General features: G+C 40.4%; 1 protein-coding gene across 5 annotated transcripts in view; it reads left to right on the forward strand.

The window, feature by feature from the left end:
• sepsecs (Sep (O-phosphoserine) tRNA:Sec (selenocysteine) tRNA synthase) overlaps nt 1-23,899 on the forward strand; it is a 95,027-nt gene that overhangs the window by 25,910 nt on the left and 45,218 nt on the right. For all 5 annotated transcript variants that reach the window (XM_063043355.1, XM_063043351.1, XM_063043352.1 and 2 more), the window contains exons 3-6: nt 3,171-3,325; nt 7,547-7,665; nt 18,716-18,874; nt 23,653-23,806. In XM_063043355.1, the coding sequence (XP_062899425.1) occupies nt 3,171-3,325; nt 7,547-7,665; nt 18,716-18,874; nt 23,653-23,806 (587 nt within the window). The remainder of the gene's footprint in view (nt 1-3,170; nt 3,326-7,546; nt 7,666-18,715; nt 18,875-23,652; nt 23,807-23,899) is intronic.

Consider the following 23,899-nt stretch of genomic DNA (forward strand, 5'->3'; position numbering starts at 1 on the left):
AGATCTACCACAGTTTCTGTTTCCCCATGATAACTGGCCATAGAGCAGCTGCTTGGGGAATCTGGAGTCTTCCATGCATATAACGTATCCGGTCCACGAAGTTGTGCTTTCAGGATCATTCCTTCAGTACTGGTAGTCTTTGACCTATTGAGGACTCACAGGTTTGCGATACAGTCATGCCAGCAGATACCCTTAATAGATTTCAGGCTGCGCATGTGGAAGTGCTCCAGCAGTTTGAGTTGCCTTTTGTATATGGACCACGTTTCACAACCACACAGGATGCCAGCCTTGTACAAGTTGATTTTAGTGAACATCTGGATATTATGCTGACTTAGCACACGTGATTGCAGTCTGCCCAGGCTCTGACTAGCCTTGGAAATCCTGCTATTGATTTCTTTATCCAAGGAATCATTATTCCTTGTATATTTATATTTCTTTACTACCCTCGATGTTGTGCCTTCAATGGTCATGGAAGGTGGCATGGCAGCAGATCCAGGAGCAGGTTTCTCTGAAATAAGGTTCTCTTTTGTACGCACTGATGGTGAGGCCAAACAGACTTGAGGCTTCTGCGAGCCAGTCAATAACCAGTTGCAGGTCAGACTCTGAGTGGGCCAATAGAGCACAGAAGTCCACATAAAGTGCTTCGAGGACGACTCTTTTAACGGTCATAGATTTGGATTTCAGGTGATGCAGATCAAATAATGATCCATCAAGTCTGTACTGTAAGTACACCTCGTGTTCAAGGCCGCTGACCGCATGGTTGAGTATGAAAAAGAGGTTGAACAGTATGGGGGCCAGCCTGCACCTTGCTTCACACATTTAGGATATTGAACGGCTCTGAGACTTATCCATTTGAGAGCTCAAGCCCAGTCATATCATCGTGGATTTGACTGAAGAACCTGTGTGGACATCCCAACTTTAACAAGATTGTCCAGAGCATTTCTCTGTTAACTGTGTCAAAGGCCTTGGTTAAATCTGTGAAGACAATGTACAGATCTAGGTTCTGCTCAATACACTTTTCTTGAACCTGCTGGACAGCGAACATCACATTGGTGGTGCTTCTTCCAGGGCAGAATCCACAGTGTCTCGGGCAGGTTCTCCTCTGATATGGTCAAGATTAGGTGGTTGGGAAAATTGTGGGCTGGGATCTTCCCAGTGATCTAAAGCAGCAAGATACCACTGTAGTTACAGCAGTCAGCTTTTCTGCCTTTATTCTTGAAAGGAGGTATGATCAAAGCATCTCTGAACTCATTGGGCATGTCTTCATCTTCCCAGATGCTTGTCAGAATTTCATGGAAGGCCCTTAGTGCAACTGGGCTCAATGGCTTGACCATCTCGGCAGGGGCTCTGACCTTCCAGAATTTAAGCAAGCAATGGCTTGTTTGATCTCAACTATTGCAGGAGGGAGGTTGAGGCTGTCAGTAGTGGATTTCTGGGGATATGATCGAGTGCAGCCTGTCAAACAAGTTGCTGAAGTGTTCCCTCCATTCTTTTCTCTCTGAGCAGGACTGTGCCATTTGCTGACAGAAAGGGTGTGGTGTGGTACTTGGCTTGTGTGGTCCACAGATTGCTTTGATGACACTGAAGAGCCTTTTCAAGTTTTTGGTGTCAGCATAGCACTGAATTTCCTCCACCTTTCTCTCCCACCACTCAGTTCCTACTCTGCATATTGCAGTCTATGCTTGCCTCTGAAAGTGTTTGAAATTATCCCACTTCAGGATGTGATGTGAAAAATGCTTTCGTTTTCTCTTCCAGTATCCTGATGATATTTTCATCATTTTTGTGAAATCAGTTCTGATGAGCTCTCTTTTTTGGTCTGAGGGTTGACTTTGCTGATTTCATCACTAGCATCTTGTGTTGGTCCCACTTTTGTGCTACGCTTACATTTCATTGGGACACCAGTGCCTCGTTGAGACTGCTTGCAGATTGCTCATGATGTTTATGGTCCTGAAACCTGTTGGTATCATGGAGTGCTAGACTGATTATCGCTTGGTTAAGTCAATCCTTTCACTGTATATTGTCCAACTGCAGTGAAAGAAACCAAAAGTAATCTTCGCGGTACATCTGTAGAAATCTGTGAATGTCTTTGGTGTCGTACTAATTCTCTTCAAACTCTTAATGAAATATAGCCACTGTCATGCCTTCTTTGTAATTGAATCAATATATTGGGCCCAAGATAGACTCTTCAGAGATGTTGACACCCAGGAACTTGCTCACCCTTTCCACTGCTGATCTCACAGTGAGGACTAGTGTGTCCCGCAGCTGCCCCTTGTTGAAGTCCACCATCAATTCCTTGGTCTCGCTATGTTGAGTGCAATGTTGTTGCTGTAACACCACTCAACAAGCTGATCTTTCTTGCACCTCTACACCTCCTCATCATTATCTGAAATTCTGTCAATAATAGTTGTATTGTCGGCAAATTTATAAATGGTGTTTGAGCTGCGCCTAGTCACACAGTGGTGGGAGTAGAGAGTGTAGGGCAGTGGGCTAACCATGCATCCCTGAGGTTTGTCAGTGAGGAGATGTTATTTCCAATCCACACAAACTGTGAGGAAGTCAAGGATCCAGTTGCAGAGAGAGGCACAGAAGCCTAACTTTTGGAGCTTGTTAATCAGAACTGAGGGTATAATTGTGTTGAAGGCTGAGCTGTAGTCAATAAACAGCAGCCTGTCATATATATTGATGTTGCTATTTGCGAGGTGATCCAACGCTGAGTGGAGAGCCAGTGAGATTGCAGCTGCTGTAGACTTCCTGTGGAGATGGACAAATTGCAGATGGTCCAGGTCCTGGCTCAGGCAGGAGTTGATTGTAGCCATTACCAAGCTTTCAAAGCACTTCATAGTAAATGTAAGTGCCACTGGGCAATAATCATTGAGACAGCTCACCAATAAACAAGCCAGTAGTATGCTTAACACTCCCCTTTTGAAATCAATGACCAGCTCTTTTGTTTTGCTTACATTGAGGAAAAGATTGTTGTCATACAATCTCTCTATCCCCTTCCTATACTCGGACTCATTGTTTGAGATACAACTTACTACAGTGCAAACTAAGTGCAGATACTGTTGTGACAAATAAGGTTTATTGTGTTCTCAGTCTCATCAATGCCATCCTGTATCCCATGTGAAATATTGAAATCTGCATATCTTTTCACTGTGGCATTATTTCCATAGGGTAAGTGTCCAGAAGATGGATGGAATGACAGTACTATTGAACTTTTTCTACACGAGCTGGCTATTATGGATAGCAACAACTTCCTCGGTAATTGTGGAGTTGGAGAGAGGGAAGGAAGAGTGGCCTCGGACCTTGTTGCTCGAAGGCATTACCGGTAAAGTTCAAAATGTTTTTTTTTTAATAGCTGAACACATTTTCAAAAAGAATTCTGTGGCACTGTTCTGAACGTATTAAGTCTTTCTTTTGAAATAAAGGTGCTCAGATTTATGCTTCCAGTCATTAATAAAGGTAAAGCTCAGTTTTTCTAAACAGATTGTCTAATTTATGCATGGCACATTTGGTTAATTTGGGCATTGTACATTACCTGTGTATTATTTCCAAAAAGTCAAATTACATTTCTGAAGAATGTTATTTCATGAAGTCCTGCCATCTCGTTCAGCAATAATTGATTTTAGAGGGAATATATGCAGTCTGGCCTGCAGCTCATCTTGCCAGAAACCTTAGCGAGCTTTACCATTTCAGAATGAACATTGAAAACTTCGCCATGGTGCTATTCCTGATTTCTTTAACCTCTCGCTGCAGAACACGTTTACATTAGAGATAATGGCCAAACTACACCAGAAGCTAAGATAATTTGTTCTCTGTCGCCTTATTTTCAGTGGTTCCTGTCTTCAAATGACATTAAATTCACTCTGCAACTCTTCACTGTGACTTTCATGACTTCTCCTCATTTTTATTATGTTTTGTCTTTGTTATTTATGGTGTTTTAATGTGTTGGACCTTCCTCACTCTTCCCTATCCTTACCGCTATTTCTGTTTTGCTTGGTTTATTTATATTAGACACTATTTCTGTTGTGTAGACTAGAGATCTTCTTGGATATAAGGCTAAAAGCTGATCTGAGCCTGAGAACTTACTTTTTTTAAAATTTCCAACCCAAATCCAAGGCATATAGACAGGCATTAAAGCTGTACTGAAAAACAGGAGCTGCTTCCTGGAAAATCTGCACTTGCATTTTATTTTCTCACCAAAAAGAAAGAGGTAATTTCAGCCCATTGAGTTTATGCCAGTTGTCCAGACCATTCCGATCTGTCCTATTCCCGTATTTTTATTTCCTCATTATATATCCACACCTCATCATGGTCCCTTTGATCCTCCTGTCACTACCTGCTCTCAGGGTATTTCACAGCAACCGCCTGCTAATCAGCACATCCTTGGAGTGTGGGATGAAACTGGAGAAGCCCATTTACGCACATGAAGAAGATTCAAACTCCACACAGACAGCAATGGGTTTTGGATTGAACCTGGGTTATTGGAGTTGTGATGGGGCAGCACCATTTGTTGTGCCCTGTTCCTCTCTTGTTCCACAGCAGGCAGGATTAGCATAGGCGGCATGATGTTGGAGAGGTTAGCACAACACTTTATGATACCAGTGACCTGGGTTCAATTCCCGTCGCTGCCTGTAAGGAGTTTATACGTTCTCCCCATGACCATGTGGGTTTCCTCTGGGTGATCTGGTTTCTTCCCTCAGTTGTACCAATTGGTAGATTAACTGTCCCGTAATTAGGCTAGGATTAAATTGGGGGATTACTGACCGATGCGATTCAAGGGGCTGGAAGAACCTACTCTGCACTGTATGCCAATAACTAAACAAATAAATTTGCTTGTAAAGAGCTGACCTGGTCCCAAGCCTGACTGTTTCTCAGTTTCATTAATGCCCAACCTGAATACTACATATACAGTTGGGTTCTGTTGGGCTCAGGTAGTTAGTCAGCGGCACTGGGGGATGAGAAACGTGCCAAGCAAGGACCACGCGTCTTCTCTTTAGAGCCTCCCTTCACCTCCCTACTAACCAGTCTTCCTTTAGTGCCTGTCCTTATGGTTTTGAGTGCTGAAACAGAGGATAATTTTAGTTAACTTTCAGTTATTGCTATTGCTTTACTTATTTTAAACATAGATACTTGAATCTTGTTATGGTGAGACATTTTTCCACTTTCTTCCTCACTGAGGTAATATCAAGCAGGTGTTCAATGCCTAACAGAGCAACCTTTTGACTCTGTAAGCCACTGTCTGATGGCCACATCAAATTAGTACTGGGACCTCATTCTCCTGTTCCTTCTCCCTCATCCACCACGCATTGTTGTTTGATCTTACTATTCACCTTCATCATAACAGCACCTCCATAATATTTATCTTATTTACCATCCTACCTTGGTTGATCAGACTGGAATTGTTAATCTTGATTTTCCCTTGTGTAATTTAATAGGTGATGGTTTTATTTTGAAGAACTTATCAACAGAATTAAAGGTGCTTGGGAGTTCCAAGTAGCTGCTTTTAGCATCAATAATAATTATTTATTATTATTATTTCTTTCCTTTTGTATCCACACAGTTTGTTGTCTTTTGCACACTGGTTGATCCCCAAATTCGTGTCCTGTTCATTGATTCTATTATCTCCTTATGGATTTATTGAGTATGCCTGCAAGAAAATGAATCTCATGGTTGTAATGATGACATGTTTTGTAACTTCAAAATGTTAAACTAATTCAAAGAAAGACATGGGAGTCTAACTTCACTCTCTACTTTAAGTGAGGTGTGCATTTATGTGGTAGTGTGATGACATATGCAATTCATGTATTTATATATATTACCCATAATAAATTATTTAAATGAACAAGAATGCTTGATGAAACTCATATATATACACACACACTAGATTACTGAAATATTACTGATATATTAAATACGCAACCAGATGTCCTTTGATAATAAATTTACTTTGAACTTTGAATTTTTTGACTTATCACCTTTCATAATCCATCATTTACTTCTTTGTAATCTTTTATCGCTTGGTGCTGCTGAGCATTTATAAATGAGGGATTTATAAAAATATAAAAATTAGTCATCAGTACAATTTGTAACTACGATTGGTTTAAACTACTAAGGTAGAGATAATCGAAGCATGAGTGTGATTATTTTCCCGGATTTGTGAAAACCGCATTAACAATCCTGCCAATGTTTTCCCGAGAAAAGAAATTGTTCTTTTTGTAAGTGGGGAGAAGTTGGAAAATCCATGAGCCAAGTTTTATGTTCTTTAAACAACTGAAAAAAGTTAGTTATCATCCTGAGCATTGCAATTCTATATCAGAATTTGTAACTCGTGCAGAACTTTTCAAGTAGTCATTCTACATAGTTATTTGTGCTCCATGTGAGCATCTCCATCTCTTTACTTGAACCCAATCATTATAGTTTTTTTATTACTCTCGCTCATGAGCCAAACATTAAATCCATCCCTCTCTCCCTCTCTCCCTCTCTCCATATATATATGTGTGTGTGTGTGTGTGTGTATGTGTGTGTATATATATATATATATGTATGTGTGTGTGTATGTATATGTGTGTGTATGTGTGTGTATATATATATATATATATAATATGTGTGTGTGTATGTATATATATGTGTGTGTGTGTATATATATATATACACGCACACTATTTCCCTTTTTTGTTTCTTGGTCTGCAAGTGCTGTCTGCCCTGCTTAGAATTGCTAACATTTTTCTGTTCTTATTATAGATTTCCAGCACTTGCAGATCTCACCCCACCTCACCCCCAAGAACTGTGAGGGTGTGAATGGAAGTTTGTTACAAGTTAATGCAAATTATGTGCTTTTCAAATCTGTCCCTCTAGAGATTTTTTTCTTTTTATAATGTCTCATTAATTTATCTCGCTACCTTTAGTGATCTGTGTTTAAAATTTTTAAGATTTTTTTACTCTTTATCCAGTTTATGTTCAGATAATGGGTTGATTACTATTCATTTTGCAAAATTTTGCATTTAAAATTGTTTACTCAGGATGATCTTGGGATTTGCTTTTTGTATTTGGTTAATACAAGGAACCAATAAGAGGTATGATTATTTAATATGGATTTTTTTTTTGTAAATTTACATTTAATATGCAGTATGATTAATCCAAGACTTTAAAAAATTTTTAAGGAAAGCATAAACCAAATCTAGTGACCTAAGACAAATGCTATTCAGGTATTGGTTTCTTGGACTACTTTCTTTATATAAAAAAACTGTTGTGAGAATCTCAAGGTTAGGCATGCAGAAAAATGTGGCAGATAGAAACATACCCAGAAAACTGATTCTAAAGTATAAAGATAATTTTAGTTAAGGTGAGTTAAAAATACTCAGATGCATAACTGGAAAATGATAAAGAACTAAATAGATAACCATAGAGTCAGTTAACTTTGTGTTAAATTCGGTGAATAATGAAAGGCAGTTTTACTTACTACAAACAGTTAATCAATTTTAGTAATTCATAAAACTGATTTTTAGCAATGACCATAATTTTAAGCATTTAATTTGTTTTAATGTAGGTTAATGCATGGGATTGGAAGGTCGGGTGATATTGCAGCTATTCAGCCGAAAGCAGCAGGATCCAGCCTCCTGAATAAAATTACAAACTCCCTGGTGTTGGATATTCTTCGAATTGCAGGTTTGATAATTCGCTATTATTTTACTTGCTTTGTCTTAGTAAAAATAAGCTTGACAAGCTTAACGGTGTTGTCGCAAACAACAGGAATTCTGCAGATGCTGGAAATTCAAGCAAGACACATCAAAGTTGCTGGTGATCGCAGCAGGCCAGGCAGCATCGTTCACCAGCAACTTTGATGTGTGTTGCTTTAATGGTGTTGTCATTTGTTTTTTAAATCTGTACAAGTGCATAAAGAAAAATCATTTTCATTCATTATAAATTACAAGTATGAAATGAAAGTCCCAGTTTATCTGGTTTTCAGAAGACGATTTGTATTTTGAATCGTTAATGAATACTATTTTAAGCCTGGATAGTGTTGGCCTCACTGGAAACTGGTATAAGAGGTCTATATTGAGGAGAGTGCTTCTATTTGTGAAAGTAAATTATCTTATCAATGCAAATGCATTGTAAGCATAACTATAGCTACTTTGTTGCTTGTAGGTCGTACTATTTTACTTTCACCTCTGGCTCACTCGTTCTGGAAATTGGCCTGATGCTCGTTGAAAATTTCAGATTCTTCTTGAAAATAGATTTTCAGGGATCCAGACAAAGCTCACCAGACAGAACTGCAAGGAAACTATTTCTGAGGTGCTTCCAGGAGGGATTAAAAGGACTTGAGTGAAAGATTGTGGGGAGAGGAGGACATGTGCATGATGATATACTGACAGCACCCTATAGCACATTTATGGATTCAAGCCAAATGTGGGTGCTACAGACAATAGGCCCACTGTCCCACTGCATCTATGCCGACCAGCTTTTATGTCTATCTGCCTCAAATCATATCCTTCTGTGCCATGCCTATTTAAGTATCTATCTAAATGCCTCTTGAATGTAGTAATTGTATCTGATTTCACATTTCCAGCAGAATGTTTCAGATATCAACCACTCTCATTGATATTAACTACTCTCACAGCTGAAATTAACCAAGTAATTTGCTCATGCATTTCATCGGTGGCTTTTACATTGTTAACTGGTCGAAAAAACTGAGAAGAGCAGTGCAGAATCTGTCACTTATAATGGGTTTGGGGAATGGATCCCAAAGCAGGGGTTGGGACCTTAATATGGATGTTTCTTTTGCAGGCAGGCAAACTGTTGGATGTCGATGCACATAAAGAAAAGTTGGAATTTTGTCTCTCAAATCCAAATTAATTTTCCAGAATAACATGATAGTGATAATTGAGGAGTATGAACCACTGTGTCCAGCTCTATCTCAGAAGAACAATGAAGTGATTTAGAATTTTTGAGCTAAAAATAAGTATTTGTTTCCCCATTTTGAATGCATTGTGCGTCTGAAATTCAGTTGCTCCTGAGTTCAATCCGTTTATTTATTGTATAGTTAGTAAGTTTGCAGATGACTTTAAAGTAGGTGATGTTGTTAACACTGAAGGTAATTATCAGGTTTTGCAGAGGGTTCTTGAGCAGCTGGGTAAGTGGACTAAGGAATGGGAAATAGAGTTTCAGGTAAATGTATTTTGGGATGACAAATGACCGTAGGACTTAACTGTGAATGGTAGGGCCCTGTATGCTAGAACAGAGGGATCTAGGAGTACAAGCATATGATTTCCTGAAAATGATGTCGCAGCTAGATGGTGGTGAAGAAAGATTTTGGCACATTGACCTTCATCTTTCTGAGAAATTAGTACAGAAGTTGGGTGTTATGTTGCCATTGTACAAGGTTAGTCACCCTCCTATGGAAAAGATGCCATTAAGCCAGAAAAAAATGCAGAGGAAATTTATAAGGATGTTGCCAGGACTCAAAGGACTGAGTTATGGAGAGAGAATGAGCAGGTTGAAACTATTTACACTGAAGTATAGGAGAACAATGGGTGATCTAATAGAACTGTACAAAATTGATGAGCATAGATAGGGTGAATATGCACAGTGTTTGTCCCAGGGTTGGGGAATCAACTAGTGGGCATAGGTTAAAGGTAAGCAGCTGAATTGGAACCTGAGGGGCAGTGTTTTTCCCCCAGAGAGTGGTCAGTAGATGGAATAATCTGCCAGAGTACAGGAAAAGTAGTTAAGTATATTACTAGCATTTAGAAGGTACTTGGACATGTAAATGGATAGGAAAGGTTTAGAGAGAAAAGGGACAATTGCAGCCAAGTGGGACCAGTTTAGATGGTAATCTTGTTTGGCATGGTTCAGTTGGGTTGAATTCCTGTTTCCATGCTGTGTCTAATTTTGGAAAGGAGGCAGAATACACTGCCGGTACGATATAATGTGTTTAGGGTAAGTGATGGGGGAACAGATCCTCCACAGCATTTTACACCACATACATGCAGCAACATCATCCTTCTGAAAGAAGTGTTCACCAAACCTTTTCTTAAACATATTTAAAGCAAATTCTATTGAAATATGTCTCCTTGTTGAAAAGTATACGATATTGCATTTGCTGCTGTTTTTGCAAGAGCATAACATGTACGTGTTTATGCATTTTCTGTAATTCTGCGTGGTGATTATGTTCTCTGCTTTTGACCCTCTTGTGGATCTAAATTTCTCATGGTTTCAAATGTGTCCGTTAGATTTCTTCTTAACCTTTACATAAGCAAAGGTTTCTCGACTTGTCTCATTAGCAGTTACAATGAATCTCTTTAATTCTCTCCTTAAGCTTGCCAACCCCACGGGGTTTGAAATTGAACACCATTTTCCGATTTTGACAAAACCACTAATTTGCATAGCTTAAGACTATAACATTAATGCGTCCTGTTTTATGTCCATGTGGAATTTGATGAACCATAGAAAATAATTAGAACATTTAGTTTGGAGTATAGTCTTGAATCAGGAAGCAGACGAATGTTGTGGGTGAAATATAAATGAAAAGCATACACTTATATGTTTAAAAACTGCAGATTGATAATAAATGGATTCTTGCTTAGGCAGCAGATTTTTAGTGGTGTGATTGGGCCAATAATTGGAGGTGTTGAGTGCCAGATTGGTGGGGAGGAGATAGCCTTACTCTCATTAATCTGCCACAGAACTATGTGAGAAAATTACGGTGGATGGCAGTCGGGTGGTTTGACGGTGAAATGACGGTTGTTGGAGCGGCAAGTTAGTAGTGAATTGAGAGTAGTTTGGTGGGGAATGTGTGGGTGTGCATGAAGGTTGCAAGTTGGCATGGAAAGGTAGGGGTCATGTCTTTGCATTGTATTGAGGCCCTGAGACAAAGCCACTATGGTGTATACACACTTAACTGCAAGCACAGCCAACAGAGGTAGGCACGTCATTGCTTGGACCTGTTGATGGAGTAATGTTCAAGCAAGCCCCACACATTCTGTCTGAATGTCTTGTGCCGTTTGTGTGACCCAAGAATTACAGAAGCGATGCGCACTCATGTACTACGAGCTGCTGGTAAAAACTTACCTTCTATTTGCCTTATGTGTGCCTCCCCTAATTTTGTATGCTTCTGTCAGAACCCCTTAATCTCTGCTTCAAGGAAAACATATACACTCTCTCTTCGTTGTTAAAATATTCATCCAAGGCAACATCCTGTTGAATCTCTTGTGCATCCTTTCCAGTGCAATCACATCCTTCTTATAGTGTGTAACCAGAACCACACACAGTATTCTAGCTGTATCCTATTCATTAACATGAGAAAATTGGAAGATGCTGGAAATCCAAAGCAACACACACACACAATGCTGGATGGACTCAACAGGCCAGATACTGCCTGGTCTGCTGAGCGTCCGATTCAATGTTTTGTCCAGAAAGGTAGTTGTGTAATGAGTTAATTTGTGTTTCTATGGATTGGATATGTTCTGGCTTAGGAATTGTAAACTGAAATACAGCCCCATTAACTTTAACACAAAATTAGAGATTTCAGTCTTTTCACACTTCTACCACGTATTACCAACATTCCTTGGAATGTTCAAAGGTGTAATAGAAATGAAATTTTTAGTCCAACTTGTGTGAGAGTTTCCGGCACATATTAGGCTTTATCAAGGGTATGCTGAACAACAACAGTATAAAGTTACTAAACTAAACTGAAAAATACCTATCTCTGTAACAAAATATTTTGATTGCTTGATACTGAAAATCTGGAATTGATTTTTTTTCCCACTGTGAGTTAAAAGACAGCTCAAAATATTTATGTATTTGCATATGCAGCACCTGTTCCAGTTTTGGCATTAGAACTTCAATCCTGAAAATTCTACATTTCCTGTAACAGTTGCTTGTGTTTTTTTTTTGCACATTAAGATGACAGCATGTTCTCAGAAGTATTTACTGATTAATTGGAGATTCAACGCACCTTTGAATCATGGATGGTTTGAGGAACAGTTCCAGAGTATGAGATAGGAATCATTAGGGACTTTTTTGGGAAAACAGGCCAAAAGATAATGAGGACTCAGACCTACAGGAAGAGAGGAATGTGACAGTGATACATAAATAAATGTACAAGGTTGCTAATTATTCTGCATTAACAGATGTATTTGTAACATTTTGGTGTTCTTGAGTTTATGTACCTGTGATGTTTTAATACGGTTTCAGACTTGTCAAGACACATTATTAATGGCTTGCTGATTCCTGCAAAAGCTTTAATTTATTGTGGTTATCTATTTTAAAGTATTTCTATAGAAAGTTGTTTTTCTGTCACTAAATAACTGGAAAATAAATTACAAGTTAAATCATCATTTTAGTTTGTGATCAGAACTCTTATAATGCCCACTCTAATAAGTACACAGATTACTTAGCAACAAAAATTAGTTTTAAAATAATGTAGAAGTTGAAGAGGTGTTCATTTTATCACTTGCTGTTGTTTATCCAAATGCCTGCTACTGATTAAACTGCTCCTGCTATACACAGTATGAGATTGTAATTGTTATATTTAGTGTAAAATACATCTGTTAACCCGTGTTGCTAATGCCCTTTGGTGACACACATAGCTGTTGTAGGTGCTGTTGCCTCATAGCTTTGGGAACCCATGTTGAAGCCTGGTGCTATCTGTCAGGAAGGGTCTTCGCCTGAAACGTCAACTGTTTATTCTTTTCCATAGATGTTGCCTGGCCTGCTCAATTATCCCAGCATTTTGTCTGTGTTAACATCCAATCTCTGGATAATTTACTTCACGCATCTATTGATATGGTAATATGATCACTGTATTACACCCAATTCCTGTGATCTTGTCTTTCTCGGTGAGAGTTGCTGGGAAGCAGTTATTGTGGAAGCAAATTTGGTGCCATGTAGAATATGCCAAAGTGCTTTTTAGCCACAATGCGCCTCACCAGAGGGAGGGAGGATAGGTAATAAGTTTAGTAGCAACCATTAAACAAGCTGTTCAATACATTATCTGATGAAGTTTGAGCCTTTACCTGTGAGGATTTGAAATTGTCATTACACTGATGCACATGTAGAACCAGTTTCAGCATTTTTCTCAAGGATTACAGAGCCATTCTAAACAAAGATGATACTTAGCAGGTCTTTGGTGTTATTATCGTGAATGCACAGTGTTCAACAACTAATATGATGGTACCCTTTCTAATTTGGCACATGATAGTGGTTACATTGCCTTTGAAGGTATAGTATTTAGAATGTTAAATCGTCCTGCATAAAACTTGGAATGGAAAAATAATGGTTTGGCCCATTGATTCTGTACTTATCTATGTCCACTTGAGTCTCCTCTATGCTTCCTAGTCATCAGCATAACCTTCATTTTGCTGCTCCTTCATATGATTATGCAAGTTTAAACATGAGAAATTCTGCCGAGTTTGGAAATCCAGAGCAACACACAGAAAAAACTGGAGGAACTCAGCAGATCAGGGAACATCTATGGAAGTGAATAGATAGTTGATGTTTCGGGCTGAAACCCTTCTTCAGGACTGAGAAGAAAAGGGAAAGATGCTAGAATAAAAAGTTGAGGGGAAGGGATGCAGACCAGCTGGAATGTGATGGGTGAAGCCAGGTGGATGGCCTACCCAGACAGAATATTAGGTGTTGCTCCTCCACCCTGAGGGTGACCTCATCCGGGCATAAGAGGAGGTGATGGACCGACATGTTGGAAGGGGAATGGGAATTACAGTGTGTGGCCACTGGGAAGTCCCCCTTGTGGTGGATGGCGCAGAGGTGCTGAAACACAATTTAACACAATCTTCCTCATCTACTGGTATTCTCGGCCATTGGTGATTAATTATTTTCTCTACAGATTTAATTATTACATGTACTGGGGGCAGCCTGCAATTGTCGCCACACATTCCAGTGCCAACATAGCACGCCCACAATACTCGTAAGAACGACTTAGAACACAATAAAGCAGAAGACAACAAGCAACAAAACAACAACTCCAAAGCAGCTGAGTTCCTCCCTCCCACCCATCCACATACATGAGCAGTCCTCCAATTTAGGGCAGGCTTCCGGGCCTCCAGTCTCCGGGTTTTGGCCGTCGGGCTTTGACTTCTAGACTTCTGATCGACTTTTGGGTTTTGATCTTTGGTATTGGCTCACAGATCAACTGATAATGGGATCCTGAACTCCAGTCTCCAAATCTGAGTTTGCGGCCAAAAAGTTCTATTTTAACTTCATCAGTCCACAGGATTTGTTTCCAAAATGTATCAGGCTTGTTTAGATGTTCCTTTGAACTTTTTGAATAGAACTTTTTGGCCACAAAGAGCAAAGGTATGTTTGGAGGAAAAAAGGTGCAGAATTTCATGAAAAGAACCCCTCTCCGACTGTTAAGCACGGGGGTGGATCGATCATGCTTTGGGCTTGTGTTGCAGCCAGTGGCACGGGGAACCTTTACTGGTAGATGAAAGAATGAATTCAATCAAATACCAGCAAATTCTGGAAGCAAACATCACACTGTCTGTAAAAAAGCCGAAGATGAAAAGGTGATGGCTTCTACAACAGGATAATGAACCTAAACACACTTCAAAATCCACAATGGGCTACCTCAAGAGGCGCAAGCTGAAGGTTTTGCCATGACCCTCACAGTCCCCTGACCTAAACATCATGGAGAATCTGTGGATAGACCTCAAAAGAGCAGTGTATGCAAGACGGCCCAAGAATCTCAGAGAACTAGAAGCCTTTTGCAAGGAACTACTACTACGTCAACTCAGGCCTAGGGGGCCGGCGTCGGGCACAATGACGGACTCTCCACTTCTCCCTTTCCCTTGTCAGTGTGTTCAGCTCATCCACATTAACTGCGCCACTGTCTTCCAGGAGCGTGTTGACCATAGTCTTGGGAGGGCGCCCAGGGTTCATCCTCCCTTGCTTGGGCTCCCATATGATGACTAGCTCGGGGTGGCCCGCTGGTTGCAGTCTTCTCGCCTCGATTTTAGTGGTGAGCATCGGTAGGTCGTTATAGAGCTCGACGTTCGTCATGTGCTGTTGCCAACACCCGTCAAGAGCCATCTAGGGTATTCGTGTATAGCAACCGTCTAGAGACTTTTGCATAGTCTTGGTGAGTGTCCACGTCTCGCATCCGTACATGAGAATGGACTCTATGACTGCTATGAAAATCCTTTTTTTAAGCCCTCTGGTCAGGTTCAACTTCCAGATTTCCTTCATGTCGTTCATAGCCCTCCACGCCAGCGCCTTCCATATCTTTATGTCCTTCTCCGAACTCATCATTCTTGACCCGAGGTAAAAAGACTTTCTTAATGGTATCATTCTTTACGGTCTTGAGAGTACCTTTGTCGCGGTTAAACGCCATGTACTCTGTCTTTTTAGCGTTCAGGTGAAGTCCAACTTTATTGCTCTCAATTTCCACTTGTGTCAGTAGCTGCTGTGCTTCCTCCATCTGGTCAGAGAGCAGGACTATGTCATCTGCAACATCGAGATCTGTGAGCGTAACTGGTCTGACCCTTTTGGTTCGTCCTGGTTTTATGGTAAAACCAAGCTTGTCATGATCTTTGGTAGCTTGTCGCAGAGCATAATCAAGGACGATTATAAAGATGTAGGGTGCCAGAGTGTCTCCTTGCAGCACACCAGCTAGGAGCTCGAACACTGCTGTTTCTCCGTCTGGTGATACAACTTCCGCCACGGTTTTGGTATAGCTGGACTCTATTGCTCTCAGTAGATGGTCTGGCACTACGTAAGCTTTCAGGACCTTCAGCATTTTACCTCAGTGAATGGAGTCAAAAGCTTTGTGAAAATCGATGTAAGTAAGCAGGGCTGGTGGGTTGTTCTTCTTGACTTTCTCGATGATTCTACGGAGAGCAAGTATTTGCATTACTGTTGTGCACTTCTGCCGAAAACCATTCTGATTGAATCTTAGTTTAGGGTCAATGGCGGTACGAATCCTGTTCAAGATCATTCGATTGTTTAACTTTGCTAAGATGCAGGTCAAATCAAGCTGATACCGCGGTAGTTATCTGTCTTTGTGAGGAATCCAGACTTGGGACTGGGATAATGTTTGAGAGTGACCACTGTTCTGGTTTGTCGCCTTTCATCAGTGCTGTATTACATATGTCCAGCAAGATGTCGTCCAGGTCGCAGTTCTTCAGGACATCTGGTGGTATCCCATCTGGTCCAGCGCTCCTGCCCTGTTTGAGTGCATATTTGGCCTTCTTCAGTTCCTCAATGGTGAATGGGCCGTCATCGATGTCGACTTGTAGTATCGTGGGTATGTCCTCTTCTTCTTCTGTGATCGTTGGAGGGCTTCCCAGCAGTTTCTTAAAGTGGATAAACCATGTCTGGACACGGTCCTCTGCTGTTTTACCACTTATTTGACCTGATGGGGACTTCTTCCGTCTACTGATCTCGTTGACTAGGTGCCATGCTTCTCCATGCTGCATGTCTTCATTAGCAGCCTCTATCTCTCTAATCCTCTCGGCTTCAGTCAGTCGTAGGTGGCAAAGAGATTCTTCTTTGCTGTCTTGATCTTGTCTCTTAGCTCTCCTGTTTTGCTTCTAAGTTCAGCATGACAAGCATTGACCACACTTCTTGCTGCAATAACGTCAGGATGTTTTGAGATCCGGCTCTTCTTGATTTGCTTCACAGTAGGCAAACTCTTTGTTGCATCTGTGTGTGCGTCTATGAGCCATTGATAGTGGTCGGTGGCAGTCTCTTCCTCCTCCCTTTCCAGTGGGTTGAAGCAATTTCTCACCTCCACTGTGTACTGGGCTTGAAGAATAGGCTGTGAGGAGAATGCCTTCCAGTCAACCTTCTCCTTGGGACCTGTGGCTTTGGGTTGCCACAGGCTCCGTCTCACTTGCATTGACACTACTCTGTGGTCAGAACTGACCGAGTTGAAGGTGCTGTAGGCTTCTGTGTTGATCACACAATTACGCCATTTTGTTCTTACGAGGATGTAATCGAGCTGTCTCCTGTAGATGGAGGCTCTGTTTTCGTATGTCCACAGTTTACCAGCTCGTTTCTTGAATTGTGTGTTGGCGACAATGAGACTGTGTTCCTGGATGAAATCAACTACATATTGTCCATTTCTGTTGGTAAAGTCTTGGTATGGGTATGGAACATCTTCTAGTCCGACCTGGGCATTAAAATCGCCGAGCACAGCCAGGAAGTTATGTACCGGTATTGAAGTAACAGCTTCGTGAAGTTTACTGTAGAAGGCCTCCACCTCCTTCTCCTCGCTGCAGTTGTGCGGGGAGTAACAGGTGATGACAGAGGTCACTGGGTTTCCGTCAAATTCCACAGTAAGGATTCTGTCACTGACTGAGACTACGCTCCTCAGTGCTGCCTTCGCTTTGCGGTTCAACATCAGCCCTACTCCACCTTGTGCTGGCATCGTCGTCGGCTCTCTCCATGCAGATGAGGTGATGAGGTGCATCCCCTCTACCTCTGTGAACCTTATCTCTTCATCAGGGTGTACATAACAATGTTTTTGGATCCCCAGGATGGAGATCTCGTCGCTACTTGCCTATGATGCCAACTCTGTGCATGGAGGCAAGAGGCGGATGGTGCTTGCCTTGGAGGTTGAGATGATCGTTTTTACCGTACAGCACAAGAGGCGCAGTTCGCTCGGGCCCCTTGTCGGACTCAACCCTCCCCATGGGGTTTGAGGTTGCATCTTCATACTGCTTGTCTCGGCCAGGGTCTGGGCATTCCGCAGAGTTCCTGAGCACTCACGGCTCTAGAAGTATTGGGTTTTTTGGAAGGAAGAATGGGCAAAAATCCCCCAAACAAGAATTGAAAGACTCTTAGCAACTTTGATGTGTGTTGCTTGAATTTCCAGCATCTGCAGAATTCCTCGTGTTTACGTTTGGAAAGACTGTTAGCTGGCTACAAAAAGTACTTAAAATCTGTGATATTTGCCAAAGGAGGCGTTACTAAGTACTGCCATGCAGGGTGCCCAAACTTTTGCTTTAGGCCCTTTTCCTTTTTTGTTATTTTGAAACTGTAAAAGATGGAAATAAAAAGGTAGTCTTGCTTAAAATATTAAAGAAATGTGTCATCTTTAACTTTATTCCTTTCGGAAATCAGTTCATCTTTTACTCGCTTAGCTATTCACAGTAACAGAAATTTTGGCCAGGGGTGCCCAAACTTTTGCATGCCACTGTATATGTATTGATAATATACTTTGAACTTTGATTACAGTTCTGCATTTCTTTTATCTTCTACAACCTTTTCATAATATAATCTTAAATAGTCGGGTGTATTCTGACAAATGTTTAATGTAAATTTGGTATCGCGACGTTACTCAAAAGTCATTTTGAGTATAATGACTTGAGAGGTGTGGGGGTTGTTCTATTTCTGTAATCTTGATATAACTAAACAAGTTTCACATCCAGTAGCATTGCTGTGTACTCATCCTTTCCAAGTCGTGTATTTTTAGCTTTAATATAAATGACTCCATATTACTCTGCGTCTTACTGAATGAAGTTTTGTGATTCTTCTATTTTTGAATGTTGTTTAATTTGTTTAATAAATTAGTCTTTTGAATTCTGTCCATACAGCCATTCTGAACACGATTGCATTGGACATCTTTTAAACAAAATAACAGTGTGCTGAAATTGAATTATTGAACCCTATCGTTAAACCATCGTACTTGTATATTTCTTCAACTTAATGTTCTGCACATTAGAAAATGCTGACGGCGAGTCTCTTGTGTTTCCAGGTGTTCGAAGTGTTTCGAGCTGCTTTGTTGTTCCAATGGCAACAGGAATGAGCCTGACTCTTTGCTTCCTTGCATTACGCCACCGGAGACCTAAAGCAAAGTTTATCATATGGCCAAGGATTGATCAAAAATCGTGCTTCAAATCCATGATCACAGCAGGTGCAAAGTTCACATTATCATATCAAACAGTTCCTGAACATCTATTTCACCTCACTGCAGATTTGCTGCACCAGCTCCTTTCTTTTCTATTTCTCCTCTTATTTATATTCTGGTACTGTTTACTTTTCAGTTTAACAATTTCACTGAGTTTTGTATCTTTCCCCTCAATGATATTTTTCTCTCTGTGAAAATGATTTAGCATAATACTTCTGAACTTTTTGTGCTAACACAGTAGAATGATTCTCGACAGAGGCACTAAAGGGGAAATTCTGCAAATACTCAACAGGTCAGGTAGCTTTTCTGGAAAGAAGGTTGGTTAATACTTCAGATCAAGGACTTTTCATCAACATTGAGAAAGTTGGTTTGCATAGCAGAGAAGATAGAGGAGTGAGAACATTAGTTTACATAACAGAGATGATAGGGGAGTGTAATGGGTGGAACAATATGGGAAAACAATGTAGCCATCCTCTTATCGCATTATCTTTGTTCCACCTATTGCCCTCTCCCATCTTCTCTGCCTCCTGGACTAAATTGCTTTACTGTTTCTCAATTCTGATGAAGGGCTTTCGATTTGAAACATTACTGGTTTCTCTTTACACAGATACTGATAGACCTGCTGAGTATTCCCTTGTCCATTCGTCCCCCCCCCATCCCTCCCCACTGATCTCCCTCCTGGCACTTATCCTTGTAAGCGGAACAAGTGCTACACATGCCCTTACACTTCCTCCCTTACCACCATTCAGGGCCCCAGACAGTCCTTCCAGGTGAGGCGACACTTCACCTGTGAGTCGGCTGGGGTGATATACTGCGTCCGGTGCTCCCGATGTGGCCTTCTATATATTGGAGGAGACCCGACACAGACTGGGAGACCGCTTTGCTGAACACCTACGCTCTGTCCGCCAGAGAAAGCAGGATCTCCCAGTGGCCACACATTTTAATTCCACATCCCATTCCCATTCTGACATGTCTATCCACGGCCTCCTCTACTGTAAAGATGAAGCCACACTCAGGTTGGAGGAATAACACCTTATATTCCGTCTGGGTAGCCTCCAACCTGATGGCATGAACATCGACTTCTCTAACTTCCGCTAATGCCCCACCTCCCCCTCGTACCCCATCCGTTACTTATTTTTATACACACATTCTTTCTCTCACTCTCCTTTTTCTCCCTCTGTCCCTCTGACTATACCCCTTGCCCATCCTCTGGGTTCCCCCCCACCTTGTCTTTCTCCCCAGACCTCCTGTCCCATGATCCTCTCATATCCCCTTTGCCAGTCACCTGTCCAGCTCTTGGCTCCATCCCTCCCCCTCCCACTTTCAAATCTCTTACTAACTCTTCCTTCAGTTAGTCCTGACGAAGGGTCTCGGCCTGAAACGTCACCTGTACCTCTTCCTAGAGATGCTGCCTGGCCTGCTGCGTTCACCAGCAACTTTGATGTATGTTGCTTGAATTTCCAGCATCTGCAGAATTCCTGTTATTTGCAGCATTTTCTGTTTCTGTTTCAGATTTCCAGCAGCTGCAGTTTTGTTTTTCAATTTCTATTTACTGTGTGGAATTAGTTGCCATCTTTCCTCCTTCCATTCCCCAGCACACCCAAAATTCCCAGGCACTGCAGCTAAAAATTATGAGTAGCGGTAGAGCCTGGATCAGTGCCTAGGTGCATTTTGGCCTTTTGGTCATGCTTCAATATTAAAGTATCTGTAAATGCACCATTTTCCACACATATAAGTTAACAACAGCATATCCACCTTTACCCACCCCTTCGTGATCTGTTTGGCACCATCCGTGTTTAATGTTGTACAAGATGTATTGTAATTTTCTGCAATAAGTATATGGAAGACTAAATCCATTTTCTTTGATCCTTAGCAAACTACCAATTTCGTTCGTCTTGATAACTATCAAAAGCTGATACTGACTATTTACAGTGTTAGTTTTATATTTGATTCCAGGTGGAACTTTCATCCAAAATCCACTCAATCACCAATACATCATTCGTTTCTTTCTCTGTATCGGCTCATCTGCTGCAGAAACATTCAGGTTCTATTACCACTGGATTGTACTCATTCAAAGTACTCCAACCAACTTCCCAACTTTCCCACATACACCTAATCTTCTCCCTGAGCTTCACTGCCCATGTCCCAACTAGCGACTCTTCTTTTCCCCTCATCACCCTTTTGCTTGATGACCTACATTGTCGACCAGCTTAAAAACAAAATACTGCTTTTAAAATTCTCATGTTTCACCCTGGCATAAAAGTTTTATCTGGTGATGTACTTCTCTAACTGTTCTAAACCAGAATACATTTTGCCCGATATTCAAATGTCTATATTTCCCTGCATGAATCATTGCAAAATAATCTGTTATGCTGTGGGACAAAGGGCACAAGGCAATTTTTACTGCTCTGGTTGGAAGTGTCCTAATCAGCATTGATCAGAAATCAAACCCAAAACTTTGGACTACACAGATTAGTACATTTATCCAGGGTAATAGCCTGTTGTTAACTTTTACAATCCATTTTTATAAACTCTGTTGCCAGAATGAAGTCCAGATCAATAGGAGGGCAGATTAGAGATCAAGATCTGTTGTCCTTTATACAAAGCTTTATACAAAGAAGTCCTTTATACAAAGACCTGGAGCAGAGACAGCTGGAAATTTGTCATACTGTGTCACATTCTGCATTTCATACATCTCACAAAGTTCTGCACTGGGAGAATGCTTCAAAAATGTATTTAATATGATTGACTATGATGAATGAAAGCCTGTCCCTAATCAAATGATATAATTAGTGCATGGACTGGAAATGTGTTCGTGTAGCTATGAAAGTTGGACGGTCCAAGAACTGTTATATACCTGCACAGTTAGCTCAGGAACAGGAAGTGAGGGTATCTGTTTGGCTCCTCACATCTGTTTTCCATTCAGCGGCTGAATGTTTTCCTTTGTGCCACTTCCCTGCTCTAACTCATATCCTTGATTCCTTAATAACTAAGTCTATCAATCCATGCCTGGAGTGTATTCAGCGACTGAGTCCAAAGATTCACTCCCCTTTGGGTGGAATATAAATACCTTTTTCTTTTTACTAAAAGATGGACACCTTAGTTTGAGACTGTCATTTCTGGTTCTAGATCATCAGCCAGGGGAAACAATAAATTTGCATTAACTTTGTCAGATCCCACAATACATTGTATATTTTATTGAGGTCATGTCTCATTCATTTTAACTTCATAGAATAATCTCTTGTCTCATGACCACTATCTTCCTCTGGATCAACTGGTGGACCTTTGCTGCATTATCTATATCTGCACTCTCCTGTGCCTACAAGTGTATCATTCCTTGGTCCATAAGACCACACCTGTACATAATATTTAAGATGCATTTTCATGATGGGTCTGCATAATTGGAGCAAAATATCTTGAAAACTCTTAATTTCAAATCCTTTTTGCAATAAAGGCCTACAATGCTTTTATTTTTGTTTTTAATTTATCTTTGTATTTCTTTCTTTTTTTTTAAATTTTATTTTTATTTGGATAAGGAGTTCACAATTATCATGTACTTTTTTCACACATAACCTTTTCCATTTTTTTATATGTATAAAACTACAATTATTTATACATTCTTAAGTACACATTGAGATGATATAAAAGCAAATTTGTATCTATATTAACTTTTAGAGATACCTGCTAAAGACATTTGGGTGTATCTGGACAAACATCTTTTGATCTCCCACCAGTTTTTAAAAAAAAGATGTACCCTACAAATTATTTTTTTAACCGAAGTGAAGATCATTTATGCATATTTTCCATCTGACCTTGCTTGGTCACTTTTTCTGGTCTATGGTCCCCGCCCCCCAACCCATGTCATGTAGCTTTGTATCACAGCAAAATTATGTCTATTATGCTTAACTTTGCTTCTGAACCTTTGACTGGGTGGAGTGCCAGTAAACAGCTGCAACCTCCCTGCTCAAAATAATCTGTTCGCTCCTATTCTTTGTTTTTTTTTCACATCATGCAATCTTATTACTGTCAACACCCTGCATTTAAACTTAGTTTAATAATCTCTCACATGGTGCTTTATCAAAGGTGTTTTTATTAAGTCTAAAATCACCCACACTTACTGGTTCCCTTGTCTCTATTGGCTATTTCAAAGCTCAAAAGATCTTCAAATCAAAGTCAGATCTTCCAAATCTGATTCATACATCCATGTTGACTCTGGACAATCTTCTTATTATTTATCATGTACCCTAGCTGGTCCATAGTTCCCTATATTCTCTCTTCCCTTTTCTCCAACAGAAATGTCAAATCTGAAAAATGTGCTGCTATCAAATAGACCACCTTTAAAATAATAAACCTATTTTGCAATGTTGACACTAAAGCAAAAGAGTACTACAAATCTGAAAAAAAAAAGTTGCTGGAAAGGGGTGGCAGATTGGCACAACTTCTGGAGAGAGAAAAGGTGTTTGAGTGGGGTCAGTGACCTTTAGAAAGTAGTTGATTCTTTTTTGAACACCCATTTTTTCCCTTTTTATACCAGGATCATTAACAATCTCTACTAAGGTGACATTTCAGTTTATAATGCATTTTCAATGTCCATATCTTTCAATTGTGATATGTGACCAAATTATTTTTCAAAGCTTTTTCCTCAACTCTTTCATATACTTTTCTTCTTCTATAATTTATTTCTGTTATTGAATAACTTGAGTCTTGCATCATGTGGCTGTACGGGAGGTAAGTTTTTTAGAACTGATCCTAATTATTTCCATGTGGATTTATTTTCATGCCAGGTTTTGAACCTGTAGTGATTGAGAATCTGCTCGAGGGAGATGAATTACGCACAGATCTGCAGAGTGTGGAGAGCAAGATCCAACAGCTGGGGGCAGAAAATATTCTTTGTATTCATTCCACTACCTCTTGCTTTGCACCTAGGGCTCCTGACAGGTAAGCAAATCCAGCTTGTTTCTGATTTGTTAAGAGCTCTGCATTTTTCTCGTAGTTTAGCTTGCGTTGTCCTGCTTATTGGCTGTTGATATA

The sequence above is a fragment of the Mobula hypostoma genome, chromosome 3 (genome assembly GCF_963921235.1).
Source record: "Mobula hypostoma chromosome 3, sMobHyp1.1, whole genome shotgun sequence".
NCBI lineage: Eukaryota > Metazoa > Chordata > Chondrichthyes > Myliobatiformes > Myliobatidae > Mobula > Mobula hypostoma.